At 39.7% G+C, this 27,450-nt stretch overlaps 1 protein-coding gene across 5 annotated transcripts in view; it reads right to left on the bottom strand.

Annotated features, from left to right (window-relative positions):
* Positions 1–27,450, bottom strand: part of PTPRG (protein tyrosine phosphatase receptor type G) — a 770,267-nt gene that overhangs the window by 225,077 nt on the left and 517,740 nt on the right. For all 5 annotated transcript variants that reach the window (XM_055557457.1, XM_055557454.1, XM_055557459.1 and 2 more), the window contains one exon: positions 9,987–10,082. In XM_055557457.1, coding sequence (XP_055413432.1) covers positions 9,987–10,082 — 96 coding nt within the window. The remainder of the gene's footprint in view (positions 1–9,986; positions 10,083–27,450) is intronic.

The following is a 27,450-nucleotide window of genomic DNA, read 5'->3' on the forward strand; positions in this document are numbered from 1 at the left end:
CTGGTACCAATGATATACACTTCTTTCTCTACCTTCTCCAACAGAATAGCCAAATTTTCTGATTCAGTTTTACACAAAGAGCACAGACCCTGGAGATACCCTACTGCTGTTGAAATACTGGCTCCAACATTTATTGGCTGATACAATGTTGAGTAATTTATACTGAAAAAAGTTCCATGCCTCACCTTGTGCATCAGTAAAATGGATACAATAACACCTTGAGGGGGTCTCAGTAAAGATTACCTGAATTAAGTCTGTGATAAACACTAACTTTTATTAGAAGTGCTTGCATTCTGTTTAGAAGCATCTTTTCAACTAGTTTACCTAGAGGAAAGAGAAGGAAAAGAAGAGACTTGTCACTCACTTCTAACCTTGGGATGCAAGATGCTTTGCGTGTAGAGTTGTCCCAAGAGATCTAATCATTAATAGTTAGGGTATGTACATCTACTTCAGGGAAATCAGAGCTTAAGAAAAATCAGACAACTGGATTCACAGTAACAAAACTAGAATTCTTAGCTTAGTAGATTTCAAAGAGCTATGGGACCATGGCCAACCATTTCGCTCTCAGACAGCCAATCTCTCTTCTGTCATTATAATGGGATCACTATAGAGTTCCCAGTATTTCATCTGAGACTATGACAATCAGATTCGCTGACTGGCCAAAACATCTAAATTCTAAATTAAACAGTAGAATCTAAACTATCATTTAGTGATGTACAAAGGCAAAGAACTTGGTGACTGTTCTTGAAGTGCATGATTTAATTAAAGAAGATTTTCACATGGTCTTTTTCAAAGTTTCTTAATTACATAATGCTTCGCCAATTATACTCCTCCATAATGTCCACTAAGAGGAAATTTGAATTACAGGCCATTTGCAGACAGGAGATGTACTGAAAACACCTCATAGGGCATAAATGCAATGTTGTACATCCACACATCTATTCCACGATTGCACCTGAGCATTAGAGACGACTCTGCCCTCACTTAATGGTAGGTCTTGTGAAATCAATTAGCTGTTAAAAGTTTAATTGGAACATATGTATTTTAATTCTTGCGTGTGTATAAAAAAAGAAAAAGTCTCTTAATTAGCCCAAAACATTCTGAAATTACACTTCTAGGTAATGTAGTGAAAGAACTGAACTTATAACTGGATAAAACCAAGGATGTGGAAAATGTGAGAAGGATGATATTCAAACAGCAGCAACTGGAAAGGGATAAATTAAGAATCATATTAGTTTACTTCAATTATTCCCAAAAGCAGTCTAAGGAAGAAGTTGTAAAAATCCATCACGAGTCCCTGACACAAATTCACTCAGTCTCTGACTCAAAAATAGTTCTTGGATTTTTTTTTTTTGGTGGGTGTTTGGTACTGGGTTTAATATTTTTTTCCTTCCTTTCCTTCTCACTCCTTCCTTTTCTCCTTCTTTCTCTCTGCTCCCTTCCTTCTCCCTTCAATCTATGGGGTAGAGGCGTTCATTTCACCTTGCCCACAGGTCCAGTAGTAAGTTAAGGAAAAAAAAAAAAAAAAAAGAAAGAAAATTATCTATATCCATAATAGAAAATGTGCTCTTCATTAAAAAAGAAAAACCATTTCTCAGGATGGTTAAAAAAAAAAATTTAACTGAAAAGGTGACTTCAGGTCACCATAAATAAAAAAGGGTGGTTTATACTGGTGGTGTGCTTTGTAGAAAAATAGGAGGAAAATGAAAAATGGAGGAAACTGCAGTTCTAAAACTCACAAATAGGAAATCCATACTCTTATAATTAAATATTTATCATTCTGAAATTATACAGATATATAAAGACATAATTCTTGTACTCTTTTCTCGATACTTTATCTACTTAATTTGATCTGTCTTCCCCTACCTCCCAATGAAAAAATGATGCTATTAGTAAAGCAACAATTCAAAGGTCACCTCTTTTCAAAGCTTACAGTTACCTAACTTCTTTGAGGGCAAGCTACCTTCTGAGGATGCATTCGCCATGCTAATGAAGAATGGCAGGAAGAAGGTGCTTAACATACCGCAGAATGAGTATAATGAGTCAACACAAGCAGAGATACAGCAAGAGCAAGAAAAAAGACATACATACAGATGAACAGAAATATAAAGAAACTAACCCTAGGAAGGAAATGCATAAGAAAAAGAGTCATGGTAGAATGAAAAAGAGCCAACAATCCAAAAAAGTCTCTCTCTCCACTCATCATCTACTGAGATAAAATCATTTCGGTGGGAAACTTAATTTTTTTTTTTCCCCAAATGGCCACGACACTGCCTGTGGGGTCTTAGCTCCCCGACCAGGGATAGAACACCCACCACCCACCTACTATGGAAGTAGAGTCCTAACCACTGAACTGCCAGGGAATTTCCTGTGGGAAACTTTATAAGAACAATTTCAGACACAGATATACCCAGATATTCTTGGCACTAACACACTCCTTTAAGGCCTCTGAATGCACTGTACCTTTTAAGAAGTTTCAAGCCCTGATGCTTTTCCCAACTACAGGCATAAGCAGACATACAGTTGACAGCAATGTTAGATCCAAAGGAGTCCCAGATTAGAACTGCCTCCTCAGTGGATCCGCAGTCTGAGAATCCTCATGGTCAGTGTCCTTCACCATTTCAAAAGCCTTACCCTTCGGTAAAACCATCACCTTTTTCAGCTGAAGCTTACGTAGTTACCTAGGCATGTGCTTTTCCAAAACCCAAATCATCAGTCTTGTGGTAGGATCCTAAAAGGCTTCCTGTAAGTTAGTCCTATCCACTACAAATATCCTGAGCAACAAGTGAGGTTGAGACACTGATGTGAGGGCTAGAGAAAGGTGGATGGTGGGACAGGAAGCAGAGGAACAAGACATGGACCTCCACCTCCAAGATTGTGGTCCAGTAATCTCAGGTCTTACACTCCCTCATGGGCTTCTCAGGTAACTCAGTAGTAAAGACTCCACTTGCCAAGAAGGAGATACAGGTTTGATCCCTGAGAAGCAAAGATTCCCTTGAGAAGGAAAAGGCAACCCACTCCAATATTCTTGCCCAGAAAATTCCATGGACAGAGGAGTCTGGTGGGCTACAGTCCATGGGGTCGCAAAAAGAGTCGGACACAACTTAGTGACCAAACAACACTCCCTAATGCCTGTTTCTAATCACTTCTTCGCTACCAGGCTATCGAGTGCGCCTTTCCAGTCAAGACTAGGAACAGCCTGCATATGTTTGCACTGAATCCACCTAAGTACTTGCACCACCAAGTCACAATGGGAGTCACCCACAAGAGATGTGCTTGATGAGTGAGCAGAGGCTCCCAGTCCTCCGTGAATTCGCAGTACAAAGTCAGAAGAAACCGACTGACATCAGAGCGTGACTGTGAGATGGACTGGAAAGAGAAGTGGTGGGTTAGAGGAAGGACAAATCACAGCTCCTTTGGTGGGGGGAGACCCAGGGAAGTGGAGAAAAAGCCTTCCTTGCCAGTCCTGGATGAGTCATCAAGAGCTCCTCCTGCCTTCTCCACGTCTATAAATAATCCCAGGTGCTGCCATTTCATTTAATTACTAAGCCTCTCCAGATGGAGAAAAATAATTAAGCAGTCTGCACCACTGAGTGATATAAAGAATGGGTTAGCAACTCTGGAAACATTGGAGTTTTGAAGTTTGCTTTCAACTATGAAGGAAGGACAGAGTGCTGCTGCTGCTGCTAAGTCACTTCAGTCATGTCTGACTCTGTGCAACCCTGTAGACGACAGCCCACCAGGCTCCCCCGTGCCTGGGATTCTCCAGGCAAGAACACTGGAGTGGGTTGCCATTTCCTTCTCCAATGCATGAAAGTGAAAAGTGAAAGTGAAGTCGCTCAGTCATGTCTGACTCTTCACAACCCCATGGACTGCAGCCCACCAGGCTCCTCCGTCCATGGATTTTCCAGGCAAGCGTACTGGAGTGGGTTGCCATTCCCTTCTCCTAGGACAGAGTAAGGAAGGCCCAAATGCATGAGCAACAGACCTTAGCGAAAATCCAATGACAGCAGTCAGTTTGTGGATAGAAATTTGAATAGGAAAAAAAATAATACTTGTGCAAAGGGGCTCAGTGCTCCCGGAAGAAGTAGGAGCTAATATTAAATGAAAAAAGCTTCAAAGGAGTTGCTGAAGACAGGTTGTCAAAAAGAAGTACTATAAGACAACCTATAAATACATCAACTTATTTCTTAAATGTATAAGAAACATGCTATTTATTGGGTCCCTGGATGCAGACACAATAAAAATTTTCTTTGTGTCTGATGCAAAGATTCAGAAGTGATTATACACAAGGTCTAAAAAAGAAGCCGAAAAGAAAACCACCTGAGAAAAGTTTCTAAATATAGATGCTTTTAAACAATCATGCATTTATAATTCTGAAGTTCAATAAAATCAGGAAATATAAATAAAATTTATGGCATTTAAATAACAATGGCAACTGGGTAGCAATACAAATAAGATTCCTTCGCCATCACATATTCAAAGATAATCATCATGTCCTTCTTCAAAAGGTAAAAAAAAACCCACAAAAATCAAACCTATAAACTCAAAATTTTACAAGCTCGGGAATCCCAAACTTTTATAAGCAACAGATTGAAAGTCATTAAGATGGTTGCATGGTTCAAAGGCATTTTGATGCTCATGAGGATAATGGAGGAAACAGTTCAAAGAGAAATGATGAAGAAACAGATTGCAAGAAAGAAAAATCAAACCAGAACCCAATTTCAAGGGTGAAGATAGAAGACTCTTGTCTAAAAAAAAAATACAGGTCAAGTTAAACATAAGGTCACTCTGAGAATTGAGTAGTCTCTGCTTTATACAGAGAGTTCCTAACTTACAATTTTGATTTGATGATGCTGTGAAAGTGATACACATCATTTCGAATTTTGGTCTTTTCCCAGGCTAGTGAGATGGTAAGATAAACTGTCTTCTGATGATAGGCAAGGCAGCGAGCCACAGCTTCCTGTCAGCCACGTGATCATAGGGGAGATAACCAATACATATGCAACCTTGCTGTATCAGATGACCCTTCCTTTTTTCCCTTTCACTATTCAGTAAATTCCACGAGACAATGAAAACTTCATGCTGTGCTATACTTTTTGTTAACAATAACAAGCTTTGTGTTAGATAAACAGGTTCAACCATTGGCTAATGTAAGTATTCTAAGCACGTTTAAGGTAGGCTGGGCCAAGCTACAATGGTTTGAGGTTCAGTAAGTTAGGTGTATTAAATGCATTTTCCACTTGCTACGTTTTAAATTTACAATGTTTACCAGGACGAAACCTCAACTTGTCAAGGAAGATTTGTAACTTTACATCAAAATTAATTAAACCTTTTTGAGTTATTTTCAAAACAAAGTATCATCAACAAATTGCCTGATCAGTCCACTGTCATTTCAACCGTCCTATAAACACAGGCTTTCATCCTTCTTCTTTAAAGAGAGAACCCAATCAGTGTGTTACCCAAATATGAGAATACATTAAAGGAGGATTTTGATGACATTTGGCTTTTTACATTTCTACAGGACTTCAAAACAGGCTGATAGAGAAGATTCTATTTTAACAAACAGAAAATACGTATTTTTTGTACTAATAAATTAGCTAAACAACCATCTATTTATTCTCTTAGTGATTTAACAAGTATCTTCATGCCTCGCCTATTTCTTATTTTACCCTATTTTATTTAAAAAATCCACCTGCAGCAGATTCATTTTGATATTTGGCAAAACTAATACAATACTGTAAAGTTTAAAAATAAAATAAAATTAAAAAAAAAAAGAAAAACCCTAAAAAAAATAAATAAATAAAAAATCCTTTAAAATCAAACTTGACCCTTCCTTTCTCCTTTATCTTCCAGAGGGCCACTAGCCCAAAGGTGTGTGAACAGGAGAAAGGGTCTTCTTTCTCCAGATGCATTTAGTAACATGTGTTGGAAAACTGTAACATTCCACTCAGCAGTAGTTATCTATGAAATGAATGTGCCTTTTAGCACTGAGTGGGCTCAAAAGCATAAAACCTTGCAGGGCTGCCACGATTTGCTCTGCTCTGTACCTGGAAGCGATCCTTCCTTTACTGGTGTTCACACAAAGCACTCACAGGAAATCTGCCTCACTACATTTCAACATTGAGACTGACCTTCAATTCTGTCCGCAACCAAAGGATGTCAGGCACTATTCAAAGTTACTGGGGTCATGAAATCAAGGTCATGCTGACAGTGAAGTCATGGAAACTGCTTAGAGAATGGGTTATTACCATGGAAATTCACACCCCCTCCAAAGGAGACAGTCACTACTCAGATCTCAAGTGTTACATCATCATCAGGAAATCTGATGTGAAATACTCCATGTTTAACTGAAGAAAATAACTGTAAGCACAATGGAGCATCCATCATTATGTCCATGAACTACAGCAGGACCACCTGCACTCAGCCAATATGTTCCCTGGTCGACCATGTGTCTGCCCAGTGTGTGTGTGCTTTGGTGTTTTAGAAATGTAAGAACCTCATCATACCTAACCACAGCAAAGGTAGTAAGAGAGCCAAAACTCCTTGGAGTAACAGGCAGAGGGTCAGGGGGAAAAAAGAAACACAGATAATGAAAAATTGAAATTGATGGGAAAATTATTCTAGTGTGTGGAGTGAGCTGGCATCAAAGCCACAGCATCTACACAGAACTTAGCCTTGCCTAGACATGCACTTGTAGGTCATTCATATCCTGTGATTCTCAACAATGAATCTGTGCATTTATGGGCACCAGAGCAGAGTACAGCCAATTCATGAGTAGGAGACCTTCTCCTCTCACCTCTTTCGAGCCATTACCACATGGGACTATGACCCACTTCTCGTGGGCAGGAGGTGACTACACTTATCACATCTATTTAACGTAGTAAGTGATACCATACACATCATCGAATCATTCCTGAGAGAATGATAAATACTTCTTTAAGACCAAAATGGAAGGTACTAGGTTTGAATTTGGAAATGTACATCAAGATTTCCTTACCTGGGGGAGAAACACCAAAGTCCCAAATCAAGCATTCTTATTAGAAAGATTCAAAACACAAAGATCTCAAAACACAGGTTCTAAAAAGATTGCCAAATTAAAATAGCAATAATATCATCTTCTTTCCACTGCAATGACATAGTGTGAGCTCAGATGTATAAATGTACATGTGGACTTACAAGGAAAACAAAGAAAGCAGCTCTATGCAGCTGCTATCTTAAAAAAAAAAAAAAAAAAAACTCTTCTATTTTTTATTATCTGTCCTCTATTTTGTATCTACAGGATAGCAAGCCAAAACTTAGAGGACTAACCAGATGAAATACACGTTATATTTCTTTGTGAACGAGCACTTTTGTCCTGGAAATACTTTAAAAATCCAAAGTCTAGATTTCACATTGAGGTCTTTTGCTGGTTTTACACCAATGTGCCTCTCCTGCCCATACTCGAATTGGTCTTATATTTAAGACGACTTTCTAGAGCTGGAAAAATAGAAGCCTTTTGGGTAGAGCATGCTGTGAAATAGACTTTCTAGTACTCATAAATAACATTTTAAAATTTTAGTTTCCTATAAAAAAAGGTGACCTATAAAGTATTAATAGAACCAGGTTGGATGAGGCATGGGTGGGCATGACAGAAAAGGAGGAAAGGGTAGGTATGAAGGCAGGGCTGCAAGGGTAGAGATCCAGCAATATGAAAAACAGTGTGCTAAGAGGAGAGTGATAAAAAGTAAGGGATAACTATGTAAGTGCAAGGGATTCCCAGGTGGCACAGTGGCAAAGAATCTGCCTGCCAATGCAAGAGATGCAAGAGACACAGGTTTGACCCCTGGGCCAGGAAGATCCCCAAGGAGGAAACGGCAACCCACTCCAGTTTTCTAGCCTGGAAAATTCCATGGACAGAGAAGTCTGATGGGCTACCATTTAAGGAGCTGCAAAGAGTTGAACATGACTGAGAGCACGCTCACACATACACACAGTCTGAGAGGTTCAAGTAGCCTCAGTAATACCAACCACAAATCTATCACAGTTTAGATGCAGAAGGGGTTATGACAACCCACCTGAATTGCTAGCAGGGCTGTGCCCAGAACAGACTTCTGTTTATGCAGAGAAGACACACACACCATGGGGTCTCCATCTCATAGAAACGGAAGTGGCTGGATATGGGTACATATTTTGTTTGGCATTCACCAAATGTCTACTATGTGCCAAAAGCCACACTAGGGGCTTCATTTAACGACTATAGTCTCGATGATGTAGGAGTTGCCATCCTCATTTCACAGATCACAATGCTGTGGTTGAAAAGTTTAGAAATTCTCTAGCGGTCCAGGGGTAGGCCTCAGTGCTTTCAATGCCTAAGGCATAGGTTTGATCCCTGGTCAGAGAACTAAGATGCTGTAAGCCACACGGTGTGGTCCAAAAATAAAATAAAAACAAAAAGGTTAAACAACTACATCACCATCATGCAGTTAAGTGGAAAAGATGAGATTCAAACGCACGTTATTTTTGACTCCACCGAATAAGCTTTTAAAACACTATATTCTACTGTGATTCATGAAAATAATCAGGGGAAGAAATGCCTGGGAAAACAGTAGGAACAATGAGGAGATTCTCATAATACACAGTGTAAACAAAATATTTCAGTATCACCCACAATGAGAAACACATTTCGTATAATCACCCAATTGCTTGCATGTCTGTGTATGAGCAATGAAAAAACAAGTTCAAAGAAATTATTTACACTTACTATGTGTAGTACACTTGAATACTTTCTGTTCTGTATTATTCTATTTATTTTAAAAATGCTGGCCAAGACTCACTGAAATGATTTCATGGCACACTACTAGGTCAGAAACCTTAGTATGAAAATTATTGTCATAACCAATGCTGTAGAACGCCACTCTTATTGTTTCTGAAGTTTGGATAGGCGATTAGGCTTTTCAATTTTTCAAAAATCACATCCCCTTCGAGCCTTTATCCAAGAAAAGAAAGGGAGAGGGGTATTAAGAGAGAGAGACAGTCAAGAGAATTGTCCATTCTATGTCACTAAAAAGGGCAGTGAAATCAACACACTCCACACAAGAGTGGCTCCATCTCAATGACAAAGAAGCTTGCCTCAAAAGGCGGAGGTTAAAGACACATACTGAAGGAGGTTCTGATGTCTCTAATGTTCCTTTGAGTTGTCAGAAAGACATAATGTCCCCATGATGAATCACTGGTAAAAGGAACGCTTGTAAGTGGTCTTTAGGCAAATTGCAAGACTGAAAGACAAGCCATACACCTCCTACTCAGATTACCTTCCCACACAAAAAAAGCACCAAGTCTCCTCTAGGCTACTTGGTTAAGACACCCACTGATCAACACTAAGAAGCCTGGACAGTATTATCTACGGAAGGATGCAATGTTTCACTTCTAGACATGGAACCAACACATGAGCCAGGAAAACTCCTTAATACAAATACAACAAAAAAGAGAGAGTCTGGGAGATCATAAACATACTAACTTGGAAACAGTCTCAATAAAAATTTTAGTTACCATGGGGATTTCTGGAGGGGAACGAGGGGGGAGAAATGAAGTCTCTTTAGAGAAATGACTGATGCGATTTATTAATCTACTTGCAAGTAATGTCAAATTTTAAAGTTGCTCCAAAGAAAACCACCTTTTTTTAAACATCAGCCTCTTAATATGCTGAAGGAACCTGTTCAAAACGCTTCAGGAGTGAAGTAACTTAGATGATAAATGTGTTCTTCAATCTGTGCACCAGTCAAGTAGCAGTAAAATCAGAATAATTCATGCAAAATTTTTCATTATGTTTCTAAACATACTTATTTACATTTTAAATCACACATTAGACAATATGAAATATCTTTCATTTAGACAGGTGTGAACTAGAAAACAGATGCATTCATTAAACATGGAACAATTCGGTGAATTAAAAAAAAAATACTCAAAGAACTCTGGTCGAAGTACTCGAGCCATTGTTAACTTACTTGAAAAAATATAGCCATAGCTCCGATTATTCTGTTTTCAGAAATGGCGGTTTGAAAGCTGTCAAAATCATCTGGATTGTAAAAGAAAATCTGCATCTGTAAAAAGAACAATAAAAAACATATTAGGAGAATATACCAGGAAAACCTAGCAGAAGTAAAGAGAATAGTACAGTGTACTCAGATTCCCCAACATAATAAGATTTTGACCAATGTATTCATCTATCCATATTTCTCTTTGCTAAAGTATTTGACAGCAAACCCTCGACATTTTATCATTCTACCCCTACTTCAGTAGATATCAATAAAACACAAGTCTTTTCACATAACTATGATGACTTTAGGTCGCACACAAAAATAACACCCAACACCTTATTACCTAATACTCATGCCATGATGAACGGTCCCTACTAAGAAGCCAGATGTTAATGGAGTTAAAACATGCTAAGGTAGAAAACCAAGGCTGTGAGATTCAGTCCACATGTTAAAATTTTAAAGGCTTAAATGGACATGTCTTTATAGACAAGTATCATTTTAATGGTAAGAATTTGATGGGGGCTCTCAGCTTTAAGAAATAGCCAATATGGGCTATTTCAGTCAATCCACAAAAAATTAATAGTAATGATGATAATAATACTCTTGATTTTACAGTTTGCAAAAAGCCATCCCATTCCTGATCTCACTTAATCCATCTAACAATCCCTGTGAAGGCTGGGCAGAAATGACTACACTCAGTTACACATGAAGAAAGCGCTTCATAAACTTGATGCTCACTTGGTCAAGTCAAAAACACTGATGAGGGCAAAATCCAGGGACTCTCATCCCAACCTTGAGTACCTTCTCTGACGTTTGGCAAGGGCTTCTCATCCTCTAAGGTAAATCAACTTAAAATCGTTATACAATTTGAATGCCTGAACATTCCTTGATATCTAATACAATCCAGAGAACAAAAACAGATCACAGAGTATTCTTGAGAGACTACATATGAGATACGAATAAAAGATCTGGGCCCCTAATTCCAGCTTCCTCATTTACTTGCATGTGAGATCTCAGGCAAGTAAGCTAATTTCTAAGCACTATTCCTTATGTACAGAATCACATTCTTACCCTTGGTAAGATGAGTGTGGGGATTAAACATGTCAGTGTAGGACAGTGTGTGCACGATGCCTGGAGCTTACAGGTCCACAAAGCACCATCACCATCACATTAACACCCGGCAGGCATCTTCAGATTTCTAACAGCAGTATAATTCCACTGAATCTTCTTGAATCACTCCTCCTCCTCACAGAAAATCAAAACTCCTGCTATCATTGGTTCTCGTCTATGACCTTTATTTTTCCACTTTTCCAAATGACATGATGCTATTTTCTGAACAACCACACCCTAGATGGAATATGGAGACTTGATGTTAAATGATAACTACCCAGTGGGAAAAGTGAAGTCAGACAGACTAGCTGAAATACAGGTCAAACGCGAAGAGTCCTGCTGACCGAATTCACCCACACGTTACAAACAAACTGACATTTTTTTCCCTGAAGGGTGTGATCAGGGAGCCCAAATCAGGACACTTTCTAGGGAAAGTCAGACACCCAAGTGGACTGGAGGATGGAAGATTCTTTTGGAGATTATTCTTTCTTATGCAGAATTGTTCTCCTTAGACTGTGAATTTCCATTGACGCTAGCACCACCCACTTACAAATGTGTTACCTTTATGTCTGGACAGCTACAGATATCATGAATTTACTCTGAGAAAAATGCATTCAATGAGGTGCAGATTAAAATAGTTGAATATGGGGTGAAAATTGCTCTGGTGACAATGAGACTAACCCAAGAAAGAAACTCTGCACAAGTATATTCAGAAAATTACACTTCACTTTCCTTTTAAAACCCAGACCCTCAGATGAAGTAAGTTCACACAAGGTTTTATTATTCTTCAGTCCAGGAGCAGGGGCGGCATTGTTTAATGCATCACCTGAATAGTGTGTGATACAAAATACTTTCAAACCTCTTCAAGGGCATTTTCATTTACAACTGGGCGAGGAAATTCATTTTTAGAAAATGTCTTTCAATCATGGCTCCACCCATCAGGATAATAAAATGTCTCATAAAGAGAACAGCAGCCATAGGTCTGAAATATCAATTTCCCTTGCCATCAGTATCTTTCTCAAGTTGTAGTCTACTGAATTTTGTTAACTTTTAAAGATATCTTAAATGTGAAAGTAAGTAGATGGAGTTTTGCTGAGGGACTGGACTTTAAATTATTTTGTTGTTACCACTGACGAGACAAATCCAGGCATAGTCTGGAAACTTATTTTACAAAAACATTTTGGGAACGGTCAAGGTAGCTACTGAGCATTTTGAGTAGCCCATCCATTCTCTACATCCGTTTTGCAAGTGCCATGTTCGGAGCATTCCTTCAGCCTTCGCCAAAGTGTGTTCTTTTTAATCATGTGAACTAAAGTGATGCTGACTGCATAGAAATCCTCCTTCTGAAGAAACGTGGTGAACAGAACTGAAGAAAAGATCTGAGAAACTGGGCAATAAAGAAATCTATTAAGTGTTCTCTATATCCTTTGCCCAGACCACCAATTACTTATATTTTACCTTATTTGCATGTTTCCTCTCTCCCCACAAACATTTCCCTTGAATCATTTAATAATAAGTGGGAGAAAATATGCCCCTTTACCAATACACACTTAAGTGTATTGTTTCTAAGAATAAGAATCTTCTTTTATACATCCACAGTAGAATTATTAAAATTAGCAAGTCTTACTTTGATATAATACTGTTAATCATATTCACAGTCCATTTTCAACTTTTGGCAAGTGCCCAAATAAAGTCCATTATAGATCACTATTTGTATCTTGGTCCCGGAATCTAATAGAGGACCAAACTTTGCATTCAGTTGCCACGTCTCTTTATAATGACCCCTCCGACCCCCAACTTCCATTTGGGACAGTTACTCAGCCTTTTTCTTTTTTTGGTAGTTTGAAGGGTACAGGCCAGTTATTAAGTAGAAAAGGGGTCAGTTTCCTGGTTTCTCAGGATTAGATTCAAGCTGAGTCATATGTAAATGTACCACAATAAAGCATAAGGTAGTAAATGGTTCAGGGTCATGTGAGGCATATATTAAATGAATATAGAATAATACAGGGAATGGACCGGGTCAGGGGGAGATTTTGCTGAAGTTGGACTTCCTATTTTCTAGTGTTGTAGCTGTTTGTTTAAATCAGCTCTCATATCCCTGTTGTAATGGCAGCAAGAGGAAATGATTCCAATGCAAGAGTGGGAGACCGAACAGAACTTTCCTTGATGATTCAGAGCGCTCTACATTTTAATTTCCTCTCAGAACACATATTTCTCCAATGTGCACCCCTCCCACATACATGAACCAAGGAAAATTCATGATGAATTAAGGAAATGTCATGCAGACAGCCCAGAGGACAGACAATATACTGGCAGATTCATCAGACACTTCCAGGATATTGTTGTTCATCTTTAACAGAACAGAAGAACACACAGGAGAAGTTACAGGAAAAGAACAAATGAGACGTAAACACAATGAGATAAAGACAGTGATGAAAAGGGCAACAGCAAGATTAAAAGTCACCGAGGAGGCAGTGGTAACAGGACTGAAGAGGTGAAATGTTCTTTTCTGATCGTATTTGGGGCTACCATGTAGTCAGCCAGTTGAGAACACAGTAGTGGATAAAAAAGTCACCCAAGGATAAAAATGTGTAGTAAAGACAAAGAAAAAATCCAAACATAGTTAATGATCTGCTGGTTCTACTTGTTGGATGATTTGCAAATGATGATGTCACAAAGTTTAGGATAACAAGTTCTTACTCTAACTTTATTTTTAGATTATGCTGTACCTTAACGACTGAAGAGCCAGATCACACACATTCAACGATTCCTTCATTCTGCCACTGCCATCAGACAGGAAGACTGATGAGGGCAGGAAGGCCACCTGCTTAGTTAAAGACTTTGTCTTGAACAGATCTGTTCTTGTAAATACCATTAACTCATTCGTGGAATGAATAAAATGAGTGGGGGCTCTGGATGACTGGAAGCAAGGCCAGTCGAATGATAAAGTCGCAATCATTACATTGAGGTTCTTGTTATTCCCAGCAATAAATTATACGGTGAGATCAGTAGCAAAGAGAGATAAGGATATTAAGAGAATGAATGGACTTAAAACTGCTGGAGAAAATGTTCAAGAAGGTGCAAATATAACCCAAAATCATTATGAAATGACTAAGTGGAACCAGGTATGGTTCTGCTAAACACAGGAAACATTCCTTTCTCTTTAATCTGCAAGGCATTTCAAACTGTTCTCTATCTAAGCAACTCTAGCCTGAAATTTTAATGATCCAACAAAAGAAAATCTAGTCACCTAAAGTGTGGACAAAAATTATAAATACCCACATACCCACTATGTATACTATATAAGTAATACTCTGAATTCAGAACAATAATATAGGTATTTTCTTTTGTATCAATCAACAGTCTTTACTCCCAATTTCTTTTTTTTAAAGCATCATGATTATATTTTTATCCCCTGTGAGGGTTAATTTTAATGTGTCGACTTTGCCCTGGCTATGCCCACTTGTTTGGTCCAACAGTATTCATGTGTTGCTGTGAAGGTATTGTTTTAAATGTGATTGCTGTTTATATCACTAGACTCTCCATACTGTGGGAGCCACATCAATCATTTGAAACCTGGAGGAAGAGGTAGGAATTCTGCCTCCAGAATGCAACAGAGAAATTCTGCCTGAGTTTCCAGCCTTCAGTCTTCAGCCTGCAACATCAACTCTGCAGCACAACTCTTCATCAAGGCTGAAATTTCCAGCCTGCTCTGCGTATTTCATACTTGCCCAACTCTGCAACTGAGGCACAAGCACTTGCTTAAAATCTCAGTCTGCCTCTCTCATACTGGTCTCATTTCTCTGGCGAACTCTCACTAATACAACCCCAACTGTCACTACTAGTCTTAAGCAAAATGTATCCGGATATATCTATATGTCTCTGTGCTTCACCTTATAACACTGTTCTATAACTTCATTCCTTTCTGAGTTTCTTTGAGCTCTGAGCTTTATCCTCTTCATTCGCTCTTTCTGACAAGGTTCTCCCCCAGAGAATGCAGGCCCTATTACAACCCAGCTCACACTCTTGCGACCCACAGAAAAATATCCATGAAACTGACAGACGGCACAACTGGGTGATATAAAATGAAGACCAGCCGACACGGGCCACAGAACCAGACCTGATTTGTATACAGAAGACGCCTGAGGCCTCTAAGGCTCAGTGTCCCCTTCTGTCAAACAGAGGTAATACTCACCTCATGGGATGGTTGTAATAAAGAAACACTACTCGCCTGCTTGGGAAAAGTAAGAAGAAACTCCATAGCCCTCAGTTTTTATTACTACATGTCTTTATTAATTTCTTTAGACCAGGAGAGAGATGCAAATTCAGGTGAAAATAAATTGTTTCCACGGACCAGCCAACAATCCCAATGAGTCATGCTACAAGGCAAAGAAACCTGTGTGTGGGCTTCACACAGCCTTCATTCGAAGAATATTTTTAGAAGAAACATGACCCAAAGAATAGATGGCATTCAACATCTTTATAGGCAAGGCAGCATTTAAATAAACATTCTAAACCATTTGCTTTATAAAATATCATTAACCATGGAGTGCACCAATCCTTAATTATTTCCCTTTTTTCCCTTGCCTGTAATATGGAATTATCTTCAACTATAAACAGCAGGAATCCCAATTTTTGAAAAAGAACCCCATGTGTACTGTAGCGCCATGATTCCTATACAATTGGGTATCAAGGAATCCCTTTCAAAAGTCTCTTGTGTGTAACTTGTTTATGCCATTGTCTCTTTATTAGTTTTTTTTTTTTTTTTAATTTCTGCATCTGATTAGTCAAATAAACATTTAACTTTTTCAGCTGTTTGCTAGTAGGGAAAAGTTCAGGCTCTTGCTTCCATCAGCGAAGGATTTACTATGTGTGATTCGTGAGCTATTTCTTAAGAGTTCAGCATTAAGTTTGGACACAAATGAGGTAGGTTAAGCATCTGGCTACAGTTAGTCCCTTATCATGGACTCCAGAAAGTTATAGTTCTCCCATTTTATAGCTGTGTGATCCAGATGAAGTTAGTCACCCTCTCTGAGTCTTAGCAGCTTAGCAGGAAACTGAGGATCAGAAACAAGTCATTGGGCTACATTGAGGATTAAATAAAATAAGTAAAGTGCTTCCTACAATAGCTGACATATAATAGGCCCCCTAATGAATCACTGGTTCCAAATAGGAAAAGGAGTTCGTCAAGGCTGTATATGGTCACCCTGTTTATTTAACTTATATGCAGAGTACATCATGAGAAACGCTGGACTGGAAGAAACACAAGCTGGAATCAAGATTGCCAGGAGAAATATCAATAACCTCAGATATGCAGATGACATTACCCTTATGGCAGAAAGTGAAGAGGAACTCAAAAGCCTCTTGATGAAAGTAAAAGTGGAGAGTAAAAAAGTTGGCTTAAAGCTCAACAGTCAGAAAACGAAGATCATGGCATCCAGTCCCATCACTTCATGGGAAATAGATGGGGAAACAGTGGAAACAGTGTCAGACTTTATTTTTCTGGGCTCCAAAATCACTGCAGATGGTGACTGCAGCCATGAAATTAAAAGACGCTTACTCCTTGGAAGGAAAGTTATGACCAACCTAGATAGCATATTCAAAAGCAGAGACATTACTTTGCCAACAAAAGTCTGTCTAGTCAAGGCTATGGTTTTTTCTGTGGTCAGGTATGGATATGAGAGTTGGACTGTGAAGAAGGCTGAGCGCCGAATTGATGCTTTTGAACTGTGGTGTTGGAGAAGACTCTTGAGAGTCCCTTGGACTGCAAGGAGATCCAACCAGTCCATTCTGAAGGAGATCAGCCCTGGGATTCTTTGGAAGGAATGATGCTAAAGCTGAAACTCCAGTACTTTGGCCACCTCATGTGAAGAGTTGACTCATTGGAAAAGACTGTGATGCTGGGAGGGACTGGGGGCAGGAGGAGAAGGGGATGAGAGAGGATGAGATGGCTGGATGGCATCACTGACACGATGGACGTGAGTCTGAGTGAACTCCGGGAGTTGGTGATGGACAGGGAGGCCTGGCGTGCTGCGATTCATGGGGTTGCGATGAGTCGGACACGACTGAGCGACTGATCTGATCTGATCTGAATGAATCATTTGCCTTTAAAAATTAGTTAATGGGGGGGAAAAGGAAAGGAAAAAACCCCAATACATTAGTGCACGGGTTGTTTTCAATAACCCCAAATTGGGCATCACCCAGATGCCAGTCGATAATGGACTACCTAATAGAACACACAACACTGGGACATAAGAGTATGAACGCACCTCACAAACGCAAACCATGCTCAGACAAATAAACCCGATTTTTTTTTTTCTTTTAACAGAAAGGATATACTCTGTGATCCTGCTACAATGAAGTACAAAATCAGGAAAAACTCTTGCAGTTACAAGCCAACACCTGGTGGGTGGTAACTCTAAGGGTGGTCCTGGGGAGAAGCCGGTGAGAAGGTGCTTTTTCTTGATCTGGGGCCTGGTTCCAAGAGCATGAAAATTCATTCAGCTGCACACTGATCATCTGTGAATTTCTCTCTATATATAAATATTTCAATAATAAAGAAATACAATTAGGGCCCTCCCTGGGAGTTCCAGTGGTTGAGACTTCACCTTCCAATGCAGGGGGTGCAGGATTGATCCCTGGTTGGGAAGCTCAAATCCCACAAACCTTGCGGCCAAAAAAACAAAACATAAAACAGAAGTAATACTGTAATGAATCCAATAAAGATTTCAAAAAAAGTGGTCCACATTAAAGAAAGAAAAAGAAATAAAATTAGTGAAATAGCTGTAATTTTCCAACTGGGATAAACAAAATATAGTCTTCTCCTATAATAAAGGAGCAGGGTGACATTGTTTCCCTGTTCTGTACCCATTCCATACAACAGAGGCTGATCCCAACTGGGGGGTATGGCCACAGAAAACTGATTTGCTTCAAAGAGCAAATTAGGGTGGAAGACAGGAGGTGTATGCAGAATCACACCTGCCTAGGACCAAATAACAGTGACATGGGCCCAGCTCTGCTGCTTTCCACCCTTCCGCTTGAGGCAGATGCTGCAAAATGAAGCCAAGAGGCAGCAGCAGAGGGCTGCTTAAATGTATCGTATCCAACTCTTTACAATACTGTACATGAATTCATCCCTTCAATCCTTGGCATATATGGAGGGTGAGTGAGTGAGTGAAAGTTGCTCAGTCGTGTCCGACTCTTTGCGACTCCATGGACTATACGTAACAGTCCATGGAATTCTCCAGGCCAGAATAGTGGAGTGGGTAGCCTTTCCTTTCTCCAGGGGATCTTTCCAACCCAGGGATCAAACCCATGTCTCCAACACTGCAGATGGATTCTTTACCAGCTGAGCCACCAGGGAAGGTAGTATTATTCTCCCCATTTTTAACAAAAGGAAATTCAGGCTGAGATACTATGTCTTCTCTGTGAAAAAATAAAGCCAGGATTCAAACCCAGAGCCCACACTTTAAAATTCTTCTTGGTAGATCATCCTGACAGAATTCCCATAAGCCATGAGCACAATCCATCATCTATTGTTAGGATCTTGGTACAAAGCTTCTAGGGTAGTATTCTCAAACAGGCTGATTTCTGGACCCCCGGGGACATCTGTCGATGTCTGAAGACATCTGTCGATGTCTGAAGACATCTGTGGTTGGTGTCACTTGGGGTCAGATGCTACTGCTGGCATATACTGGGTAGAGGCCAGCGAGGTTTCTAAACCCCCTACAATGCATAGGATACTCCTCGCCAAAGCAACGAATTATCTAGCCTAAAGTGTCAATGGCGCTGAGGTGCACAAATCATGTCTACACCCACTGCCACAGGAAGTCTAGTCAATGACTACGGGAAAGCTCTTTGATTTTCTTTCTCTTTTCTACTACTGAACTTACAGGGAGGAGGAACAAGTCTGCTGTAATGGGGCTCAAAGATTGCAGGGTCTTGCCCTTACCCATAAACCAGTAACTTAAGACCTCTTTGACCTATTGGAGTGACTGTAATAACCTTCTTTTCTCTTAAAACAACCTATCCTTGCTTGCTATTTTGTACCTGAGCCTGGTTCTGAAATGCAGTGGAGCTTAACGCCCTGGACACAGTGGAGGCGGTGGGGAGCGCTAGGTGAATCTGGAACTCATTTGTATTTCAAAAACAGGAAAATAACCACCTCAGTGTTTGTGCTCTTTGTAATGTGAAACTTTTTAGAAATTGCTTTGTACTTGGGAGTAACAGCCACATGATTCACCATGAAATGAAGTCTGGAAAATCATTTTGGATAAATGGACCTATAAATTCAATAGAATTTCCATGACAACATAGACTGCAACACTCAACCACAAATAAAAGGTTATAAATCATTCAAAACCAACGAGGAATCAGCAATATGTCTCCCATTTTGAAATACAAGAAACCTGAAATACAGTTTATTTGTTACTGACTCACCCAAAATTCCCATTTTGGTTCTTTCCTCATTTCTGATATTGTACTTTCTACCCCCCAATAGGTTCTGGGGAAATGATGATGCCATGAATCTGCAATCAAGCTAAATAAAATTAACACAGGTATAGAGTTAGATGTATTCCTCCTTTTCTCCCAGCGAAAAGTCTGCCAGAAAGCTTCTACACAAAGAGAAGCTGTACACTTTTACCCAGAAAACCGCATTTTGCCCTTTGCAGCTAAATGTTGCCAAATTAAGCTCTCCCTAAGAAACAGGTTTATGCAAAACATGTCTGAGAATGGACGTGTGAGACAATATGGATGCTTTCCAAAGCTTTTTAGACTTCTATAAATCAAAACCTCACCCTCTTATGTTCTAAGGGTAATCTCCACAGGAGGCATTTTTTAGATTAGCTGGGTCAATCCAACTAGAACATCTGTTCCTTAAAACAGCTCTCTTCTTTTCAGATCTTCTGTTTAATTTTAGTGAAGGGTGGCTCTAGTTGTAAAGGATCCACCTGCCAATGCAGGAGATTTAAGAGTCCCGAGTTTGATTGCTGGGTTGGGAAGATCCCCTGGAGGAGGGGACAGTAACCCACTCCAGTATTCTTGCCTGGAGAGTCCCACGGACAAGAAGACACAAAGAGTCGGACATGACTGAGCGCCTGAGCACAGGACATGAGGTGCCCTTACAATGGACTCTCCCAGGTCCGAAGTGCTGGGACCTCTCCCACTGGGCAGTACTGGCCCCGGGACCAAGCACGCAGTAGTTACTCATTAAATGACTGTGGAATAAATGGAAGGAGGTTATTTCTTGCACAGGAGGAAATGCACTGCCTTGCTCTATTCAAACTCTTTCTGTTTTTTAAGTCTCCCTTATAGACAACAGCTTTGGGTAGATAACTGGTGGAGGGGGGACCAATTTATGGAGCTATAAACTGGGGTTCTGCACATCCCTTGGAATACTGCCAAGGGTTGTATGTGTGTGCCCTGGACACTGTCTACCTCTTTTCATCAGATAAACTCTTCTGGTTATACCTATTACCACATTTTCAGTCCTGATGCCACATGGACAATGGCTTTCATCAAAATCTTCACAGGTCCTACAAGCCAGAAAGGGTAAGAATCATGGATAAAAAAAAAATATGTAAATATGCTTCTATGAGCACAAAATCTTTTCTATAAGACAGATCCCTAGAAGTGGTTCAAATTTTCACCTGAAAAGGGTACACACCTTTTATATTCTAGCAGTAATGGAAAAGAATAATCTCCCCACACCACTGCTAACACTGGATTGGCAGATCCTTATTTTTTACACATTGGGTGAATATTCCTGTTTGCATTTTTTAATTTTCCTGATAATCAGTAAAAATGAGAATCTTAATTCATTTTTTTCTAATGATTTTCCTTTTTATGATTTAAGGAGGCTCTCAACTAAGAAAATTTAAGATTTGCCAGAAGTGTAGCAAATACAAAGACAGACAGATAAGTACATATCTGTCCCATATACATCGGGAAAAAAAAATTCACATGCATTATAAATAGAAGAACTGATAAGATAAATAATGGGGCGGAGAAAAGAAATTCGCAAGTAGGCACTGACATTTAAACTTCTTGAAGATGTATTAGTAATGAAGGAAGTCAAGATGCAGGGTATATACACATTTGATTTTTTAAAAGTCCCACAACAAAATATTTGTTGTGTATCTATCTGCATCAGTGAATCCTAAAGGCAATCAACCCTGAATATTCACTGGAAGGACTGATGCTGAAGCTCCAATACTTTGGCTACCTGATGCGAGGAGCTGACTCAAAAGAAAAGATCTTGATGCTGGGAAAGATTGAAGGCAGGAGGAGAAGGGGACAACAGAGGATGAGATGGTTGGATGGCATCACTGACTCAATGGACATGAGTTTGAGCAAGCTCTGGGAGAAGGTGAAGGGGAGAGAACCCTGGCATGCTATAGCCCACGGGGTCACAAAGAGTCTGACACAACTTAGCAACTGAACCATAACAAAAGCATCTGCACAGATATACAAAAGTAAGGAAAGAAAAGGCTCTGGAAAGTAACACCAACTAGTAAGTGGTTTTCTCTAGAGAGGGGACTTGGATTGGTCTGGGGCCAAGGAAAGTAGTTTGTTCTATTTCAATGGTTTAAAATACTTGCTGGCTCTAAATAATAGTTTCTCTGTGTTGCGGGGGTTGGAAGGGTTCCTTAAAATGAGGGAAAGGAAAGGGAAAAATCGAAAAATAAAAGAACAAAATCAAAATCCCCATCAGTACTGCAGAGGGGGAAGGTGAAGCTAATGGATTCATTTGGGGGACCAAACTCAGAAAATCTGTGTTATCAGCAAAGTGCTCTAAAGGAATGAATCCATCAGCCCCTAGCGACAGAGAGCACAGCGTCACACAGGCTATGATCCTGCTCTATTCCTGACTTCACTCTGACACTATCCACTCTTCATTTATTTCTGCCTGCAGTGAAACACGACTATTCAAGTTCAGTAACACTCCAAAGGAGGAAGGGAAAAAAAAAAAAAAGATAGAGCTACTGTTTCTGACCTACACAGACTATTCAATTCACTTAACACAGCTGCTCTGTTGCAAAGCATATTTATTTAGACTAATAGTTTCCCACCTACCTGGCCATAAAATTACAGTGTGCACGCCTAGTAAACACAAAGTACTAATGCTCACAGACTGTATATTTGGTCAGGAAAACACCAGCAAATTAAGGAGGAAAGCAAGGCTGACCAAAGCTGGGCAAAGCACTGGTTCTGCTGATGGACTGAGTACAGCCTGTGTATTCAGGGAGAAGCTTTTAGGAAATGGTTGAAGGCCTTGGTGGTGGTGAGGACAGAGTTTTGCCACCAACAGTGCTTTGATCGTCGTTCATAATATTCTTGCTGAATGATCCTCCTTTCCGTGAATTCCCCAGAGTATGATTTTGAATTTCAAAATCTTATAATCACAGCAACCACATGAGGGAGAAACACAGATATGATTAGAACATCTAAGTTCCAGTTCAAGCTCTGCCTCATCTTGTGTTAAAATCGGAGGCAAATCACTTAATATTTTCGAGATTCCAGTTTCTAAATATGAACAACGGATATGATGTTATTAGGTTAATTTCAATGATGATGACTTAAAAAGAGGTTTGATGACTGACTATAAGTGTACAGGTTTGATGTTAGGATTAAATACCACAAAACCTATGGATGATATTAATATCTTCTTTCTCATTATTACTGTGGCTATGATAATTATTACATGAAAATCCTTTTAAAAAGTACATGTCTCTGTTCAGCTCGCTATGTAGTTCTAAATTCACTGACTATGATTTTAGAGCCAAGTCCTCTATTGATTACATTTTCTCATTTCCCATTCTGTTCCATACTCCTTCCCCCTCCCAAAATATTTTTATGAAGAAGTTTCAAACATAAGAGCAAAGTTGAAGAATATTACTGTAAATGCCTATATACCACCAACTAGATTCTAACATTAATATTCTAAGAAACTTGCTTTATCAAATAACAACTGGTTCCTCTATCCAGACATTTTATCAGGTACTGCATTTTAAAGGGAAAAAAAAAAAAATTTGCACTTTCAGGCAGTCAACTAGTTACCTCAATATTAAGAGAAAGCCAGGCAATGTTTTCCAGGCTTTGGGTCCAAGCCAGGGAATGTCTTGCTGGTTTGCAAGGGGGTTAATAACTCCATTAATGAGAACATCTTGAGATTCTGATAGCTATATCTCTGCAGGGAACTGTTTATAATTTGGAATAAAGACAGAGTTTAAAGGATGGGACAAAAACAACAAAATATCAAAGCTATGTCTTGAAGAAGCCAAGAGTCTACAGGAGAGTGTTAGTCAATAATCATGTTATTGATTGGCTCCATTCACGCCCCACTCGGATGAGCTAATACCAGAACACATCCAGAGAGAGTATACACTAAGTGTAACCATGCCTCAATGCTTGTTTCACTTGTCTTGAATTTATAATACGTAATGTAACAGTGAACATACCCAGCAGTCTATCCAGGAAGCTTGATTCATTATCTCCACATCTGAGATTCAGTCACCGATGAGAGTCTTCCCCACAGAACTTCAGCCCAAAATCTTAATGAAGAAGGTACTTTGAAATCAAAAGGAGCTTAAAATTGGCTGTCTTAGTTGGGATTCAAGTGGTGCTGTGTATGTTACTAGGGAGATTCATGGAGTTCATGAAGCCTGATTTACAATAGAAAAATACTTGGTGCTGCGAAAACTGGACAGCTACATGTAAAAGAAAGAAATGAGAACACTACCTAACACCATACACAAAAATAAACTCAAAGTGGATCAAAGACCTAAAGCTAAGACAGGACACTATAAAACTCTTAGAGGGAACATAAGAAAAACATTATTTGACATAACACACAGGAAGATCTTTTTTGACCCATCTCCTATAGTACTGAAAATAAAAACAAAAATAATCAAATGGGACCCAATTAAACTGAAAAGCTTCTGCACAGCAAAGGAAACCATACACAAGAAGAAAAGACAACTCTCAGAATGGAAAAATAAAAAATCTGGAAACAAAGCAACTGACAGTGGACAAAAATATATATCTCCAAAATATACAAACAGCTCATGCAGCTCAATATAAAAAACAAACAAACAAGGTAATCAAAAAAATGGGTGGCAAATAAGACAAGACACTTCTCCAAAGAAGACATAAAGATGGCCAACAAAAACATGAAAAGATGTTCAACACCATTCATTATTAGAGAAATGCAAACCAAAACTACAATGAGGTATCATCTCACACCAGTAAGAATGACTATCACCAAAAAAATCTACAAGCAGTAAATACTGGAGAGGATGTAGTGAGAAGGGAAGCCCTTTGCACTGTTGGTGGGTATATAAATTGGTACAACCGCTATGGAGAACAGCATGGAGGTTTCTTAAAAAATTAAAAACGGGACTGTCATATGGCCTGGCAAGTCCACTACTGGCGGTATACCCTGAGAAACCATAATTCAGACAGACACATGTACCCCAGTGTTCACTGCAGCACTATTTATACTAGCAAGGACATGGACGTAACCTCAATGCCCATCGACAAATGAACAGGTAAAGAAGACATGGTGTATATACATATAGTGGAAGTGAGAAATAGATTTAAGGGACTAGATCTGATAGATAGAGTGCCTGATGAACTATGGATGGAGGTTCATGACACTGTACGGGAGACAGGGATCAAGACCATCTCCATGGAAAAGAAAAGCAAAAAAGCAAAATGGCTGTCTGGGGAGGCCTTACAAATAGCTGTGAAAAGAAGAGAAGCGAAAAGCAAAGGAAAAAAGGAAAGACATAAGCATCTGAATGCAGAGTTCCAAGAAATTGCAAGCAGAGATTCTTCAGCGATCAGTGCAAAGAAATAGAGGAAAACAACAGAATGGGAAAGACTAGAGATCTCTTCAAGAAAATTAGAGATACCAGGGGAACACTGCATGCAAATATGGGCTCGATAAAGGACAGAAATGGTATGGACTTAACAGAAGCAGACATATTAAGAAGAGGTGGCAAGAATACACAGAAGAACTGTACAAAAAGATCTTCATGACCCAGATAATCACGATGGTGTGATCACTCAGCTAGAGCCAGACATCCTGAAATGTGAAGTCAAGTGGGCCTTAGAAAGCATCACTATGAACAAAGCTAGTGGAGGTGATGGAATTCCAGTTGAGCTATTTCAAATCCTGGAAGATGATGCTGTGAAAGTGCTGCACTCAATATGCCAGCAAATTTGGAAAACTCAGCAGTGGCCACAGGACTGGAAAAGGGTGGTTTCCATTCCAATCCCAAAGAAAGGCAATGCCAAAGAATGCTCAAACTACTGCACAATTGCACTCATCTCACACGCTAGTAAAGTAATGCTCAAATCTCTCCAAGCCAGGCTTCAGCAATACATGAACTGTGAACCTCCAGATGTTCAAGCTGGTTTTAGAAAAGGCAGAGGAACCAGAGATCAAACTGCCAACATCCACTGGATCATTGAAAAAGCAAGAGAGTTCCAGGAAAACATCTATTTCTGCTTTCTTGACTATGCCAAAGCCTTTGACTGGGTAGATCACAATAAACTGTGGGAAATTCTTCAAGAGATGGGAATACCAGACCACCTGACCTGACTCTTGAGAAACCTATATGCAGGTCAGGAAGCAACAGTTAGAACTGGACATGGGAACAACAGACTGGCTCCAAATAGGAAAAGGAGTTCGTCAAGGCTGTATATTGTCACCCTGCTTATTTAACTTCTATGCAGAGTACATCATGAGAAATGCTGGGCTGGAAGAAGCACAAGCTGGAATCAAGATTGCCAGGAGAAATATCAATAACCTCAGATATGCAGGTGACACTACCCTTATGGCAGAAAGTGAAGAGGAACTCAAAAACCTCTTGATGAAAGTGAAAGTGGAGAGTGAAAAAGTTGGCTTAAAGCTCAACATTCAGAAAATGAAGATCATGGCGTCTGGTTCCATCACTTCATGGGTAATAGATGGGGAAACAGTGGAAACAGTGTCAGACTTTATTTTTCTAGGGCTCCAAAATCACTGCAGATGGTGATTGCAGCCATGAGATTAAAAGACGCTTACTCCTTGGAAGGAAAGTTATGACCAACCTAGATAGCATATTCAAAAGCAGAGATATTACTTTGCCAACAAAGGTCCATTTAGTCAAGGATATGGTTTTTCCTGTGGTCATGTATGGATGTGAGAGTTGGACTGTGAAGAAAGCTGAGCACTGAAGAATTGATGCTTTTGAACTGTGTGGTGTTGGAGAAGACTCTTGAGAGTCCCTTGGACTGCAAGGAGATCCAACCAGTCCATTCTAAAGGAAATCAGTCCTGCGTGTTCTTTGGAAGAACTGATGCTGTGGCTGAAACTCCAGTACTTTGGCCACTTCATGTGAAGAGATGACTCACTGGAAAAGCCTCTGATGCTGGGAGGGATTGGGGGCAGGAGGAGAAGGGGATGACAGAGGATGAGATGGCTGGATGGCATCACCAACTTGATGGATGTGAACTCCGGGAGTTGGTGATGGACAGGGAGGCCTGGCATGCTGTGATTCATGGAGTCACAAAGAGTTGGACATGACTGAGAGACTGGACTGAACTGAACAGAGAATATTACTCAATATAAAGAAAATGAAATTGGGTCATTCATAGAGATGTGGATGGACTGAGAATCTGTCATACAGAGTGAAGAAAGTAAGAGAGGGAAAAACAAATACTGTATATTAATGCATATGGATGGAATTTCGAAAGATGGTACAGATGAACGTGTCTGCAGGGCAGGAATAGAGAAGAGACATTGGACACAGGGGGAGAAGGGAAGGGAAGACGAGCTGTGAGAGCAGCACTGCCATACAGTCACCGTCGTGTGTGAAGCAGGTAGCGGGAAGCTGCTCTAGAGCACAGGTAGCTCAGCTCGGTGATGACCTAGAGGGGTGGGGCGGGAGGAAGGTCCAAAAGGGAGGGGATGTATGTTTACATACAGCTGATTCCCTTCATTGAACAGCAGAAACACAACACTGTAAAACAACTATACTTCTATTAAAAAATGTAGATACATTCATTGTCAATCAATGAGAAAATGACTCAGTAAACTGGGAGCACACTGTGGAATATTATGCAGTTCTTAAAAAGAATGATGCTTATTCTGTATCTGACATGCAAAGATGCCCATGGATATACCATTAAGTCAAACACTGAAGTTATGGAACACTATGTCCATAATCATCGGATTATTCAAGTAAAGGGAAAAAACACAGAAACACCAACAGTGAGGAAGAAGAAAACACTGAAACAATCTACAAGAATCACACTATGGTTACCTCTGAGA

The sequence above is a fragment of the Bubalus kerabau genome, chromosome 20, assembly GCF_029407905.1.
Source record: "Bubalus kerabau isolate K-KA32 ecotype Philippines breed swamp buffalo chromosome 20, PCC_UOA_SB_1v2, whole genome shotgun sequence".
In the NCBI taxonomy this organism is placed as follows: domain Eukaryota; kingdom Metazoa; phylum Chordata; class Mammalia; order Artiodactyla; family Bovidae; genus Bubalus; species Bubalus kerabau.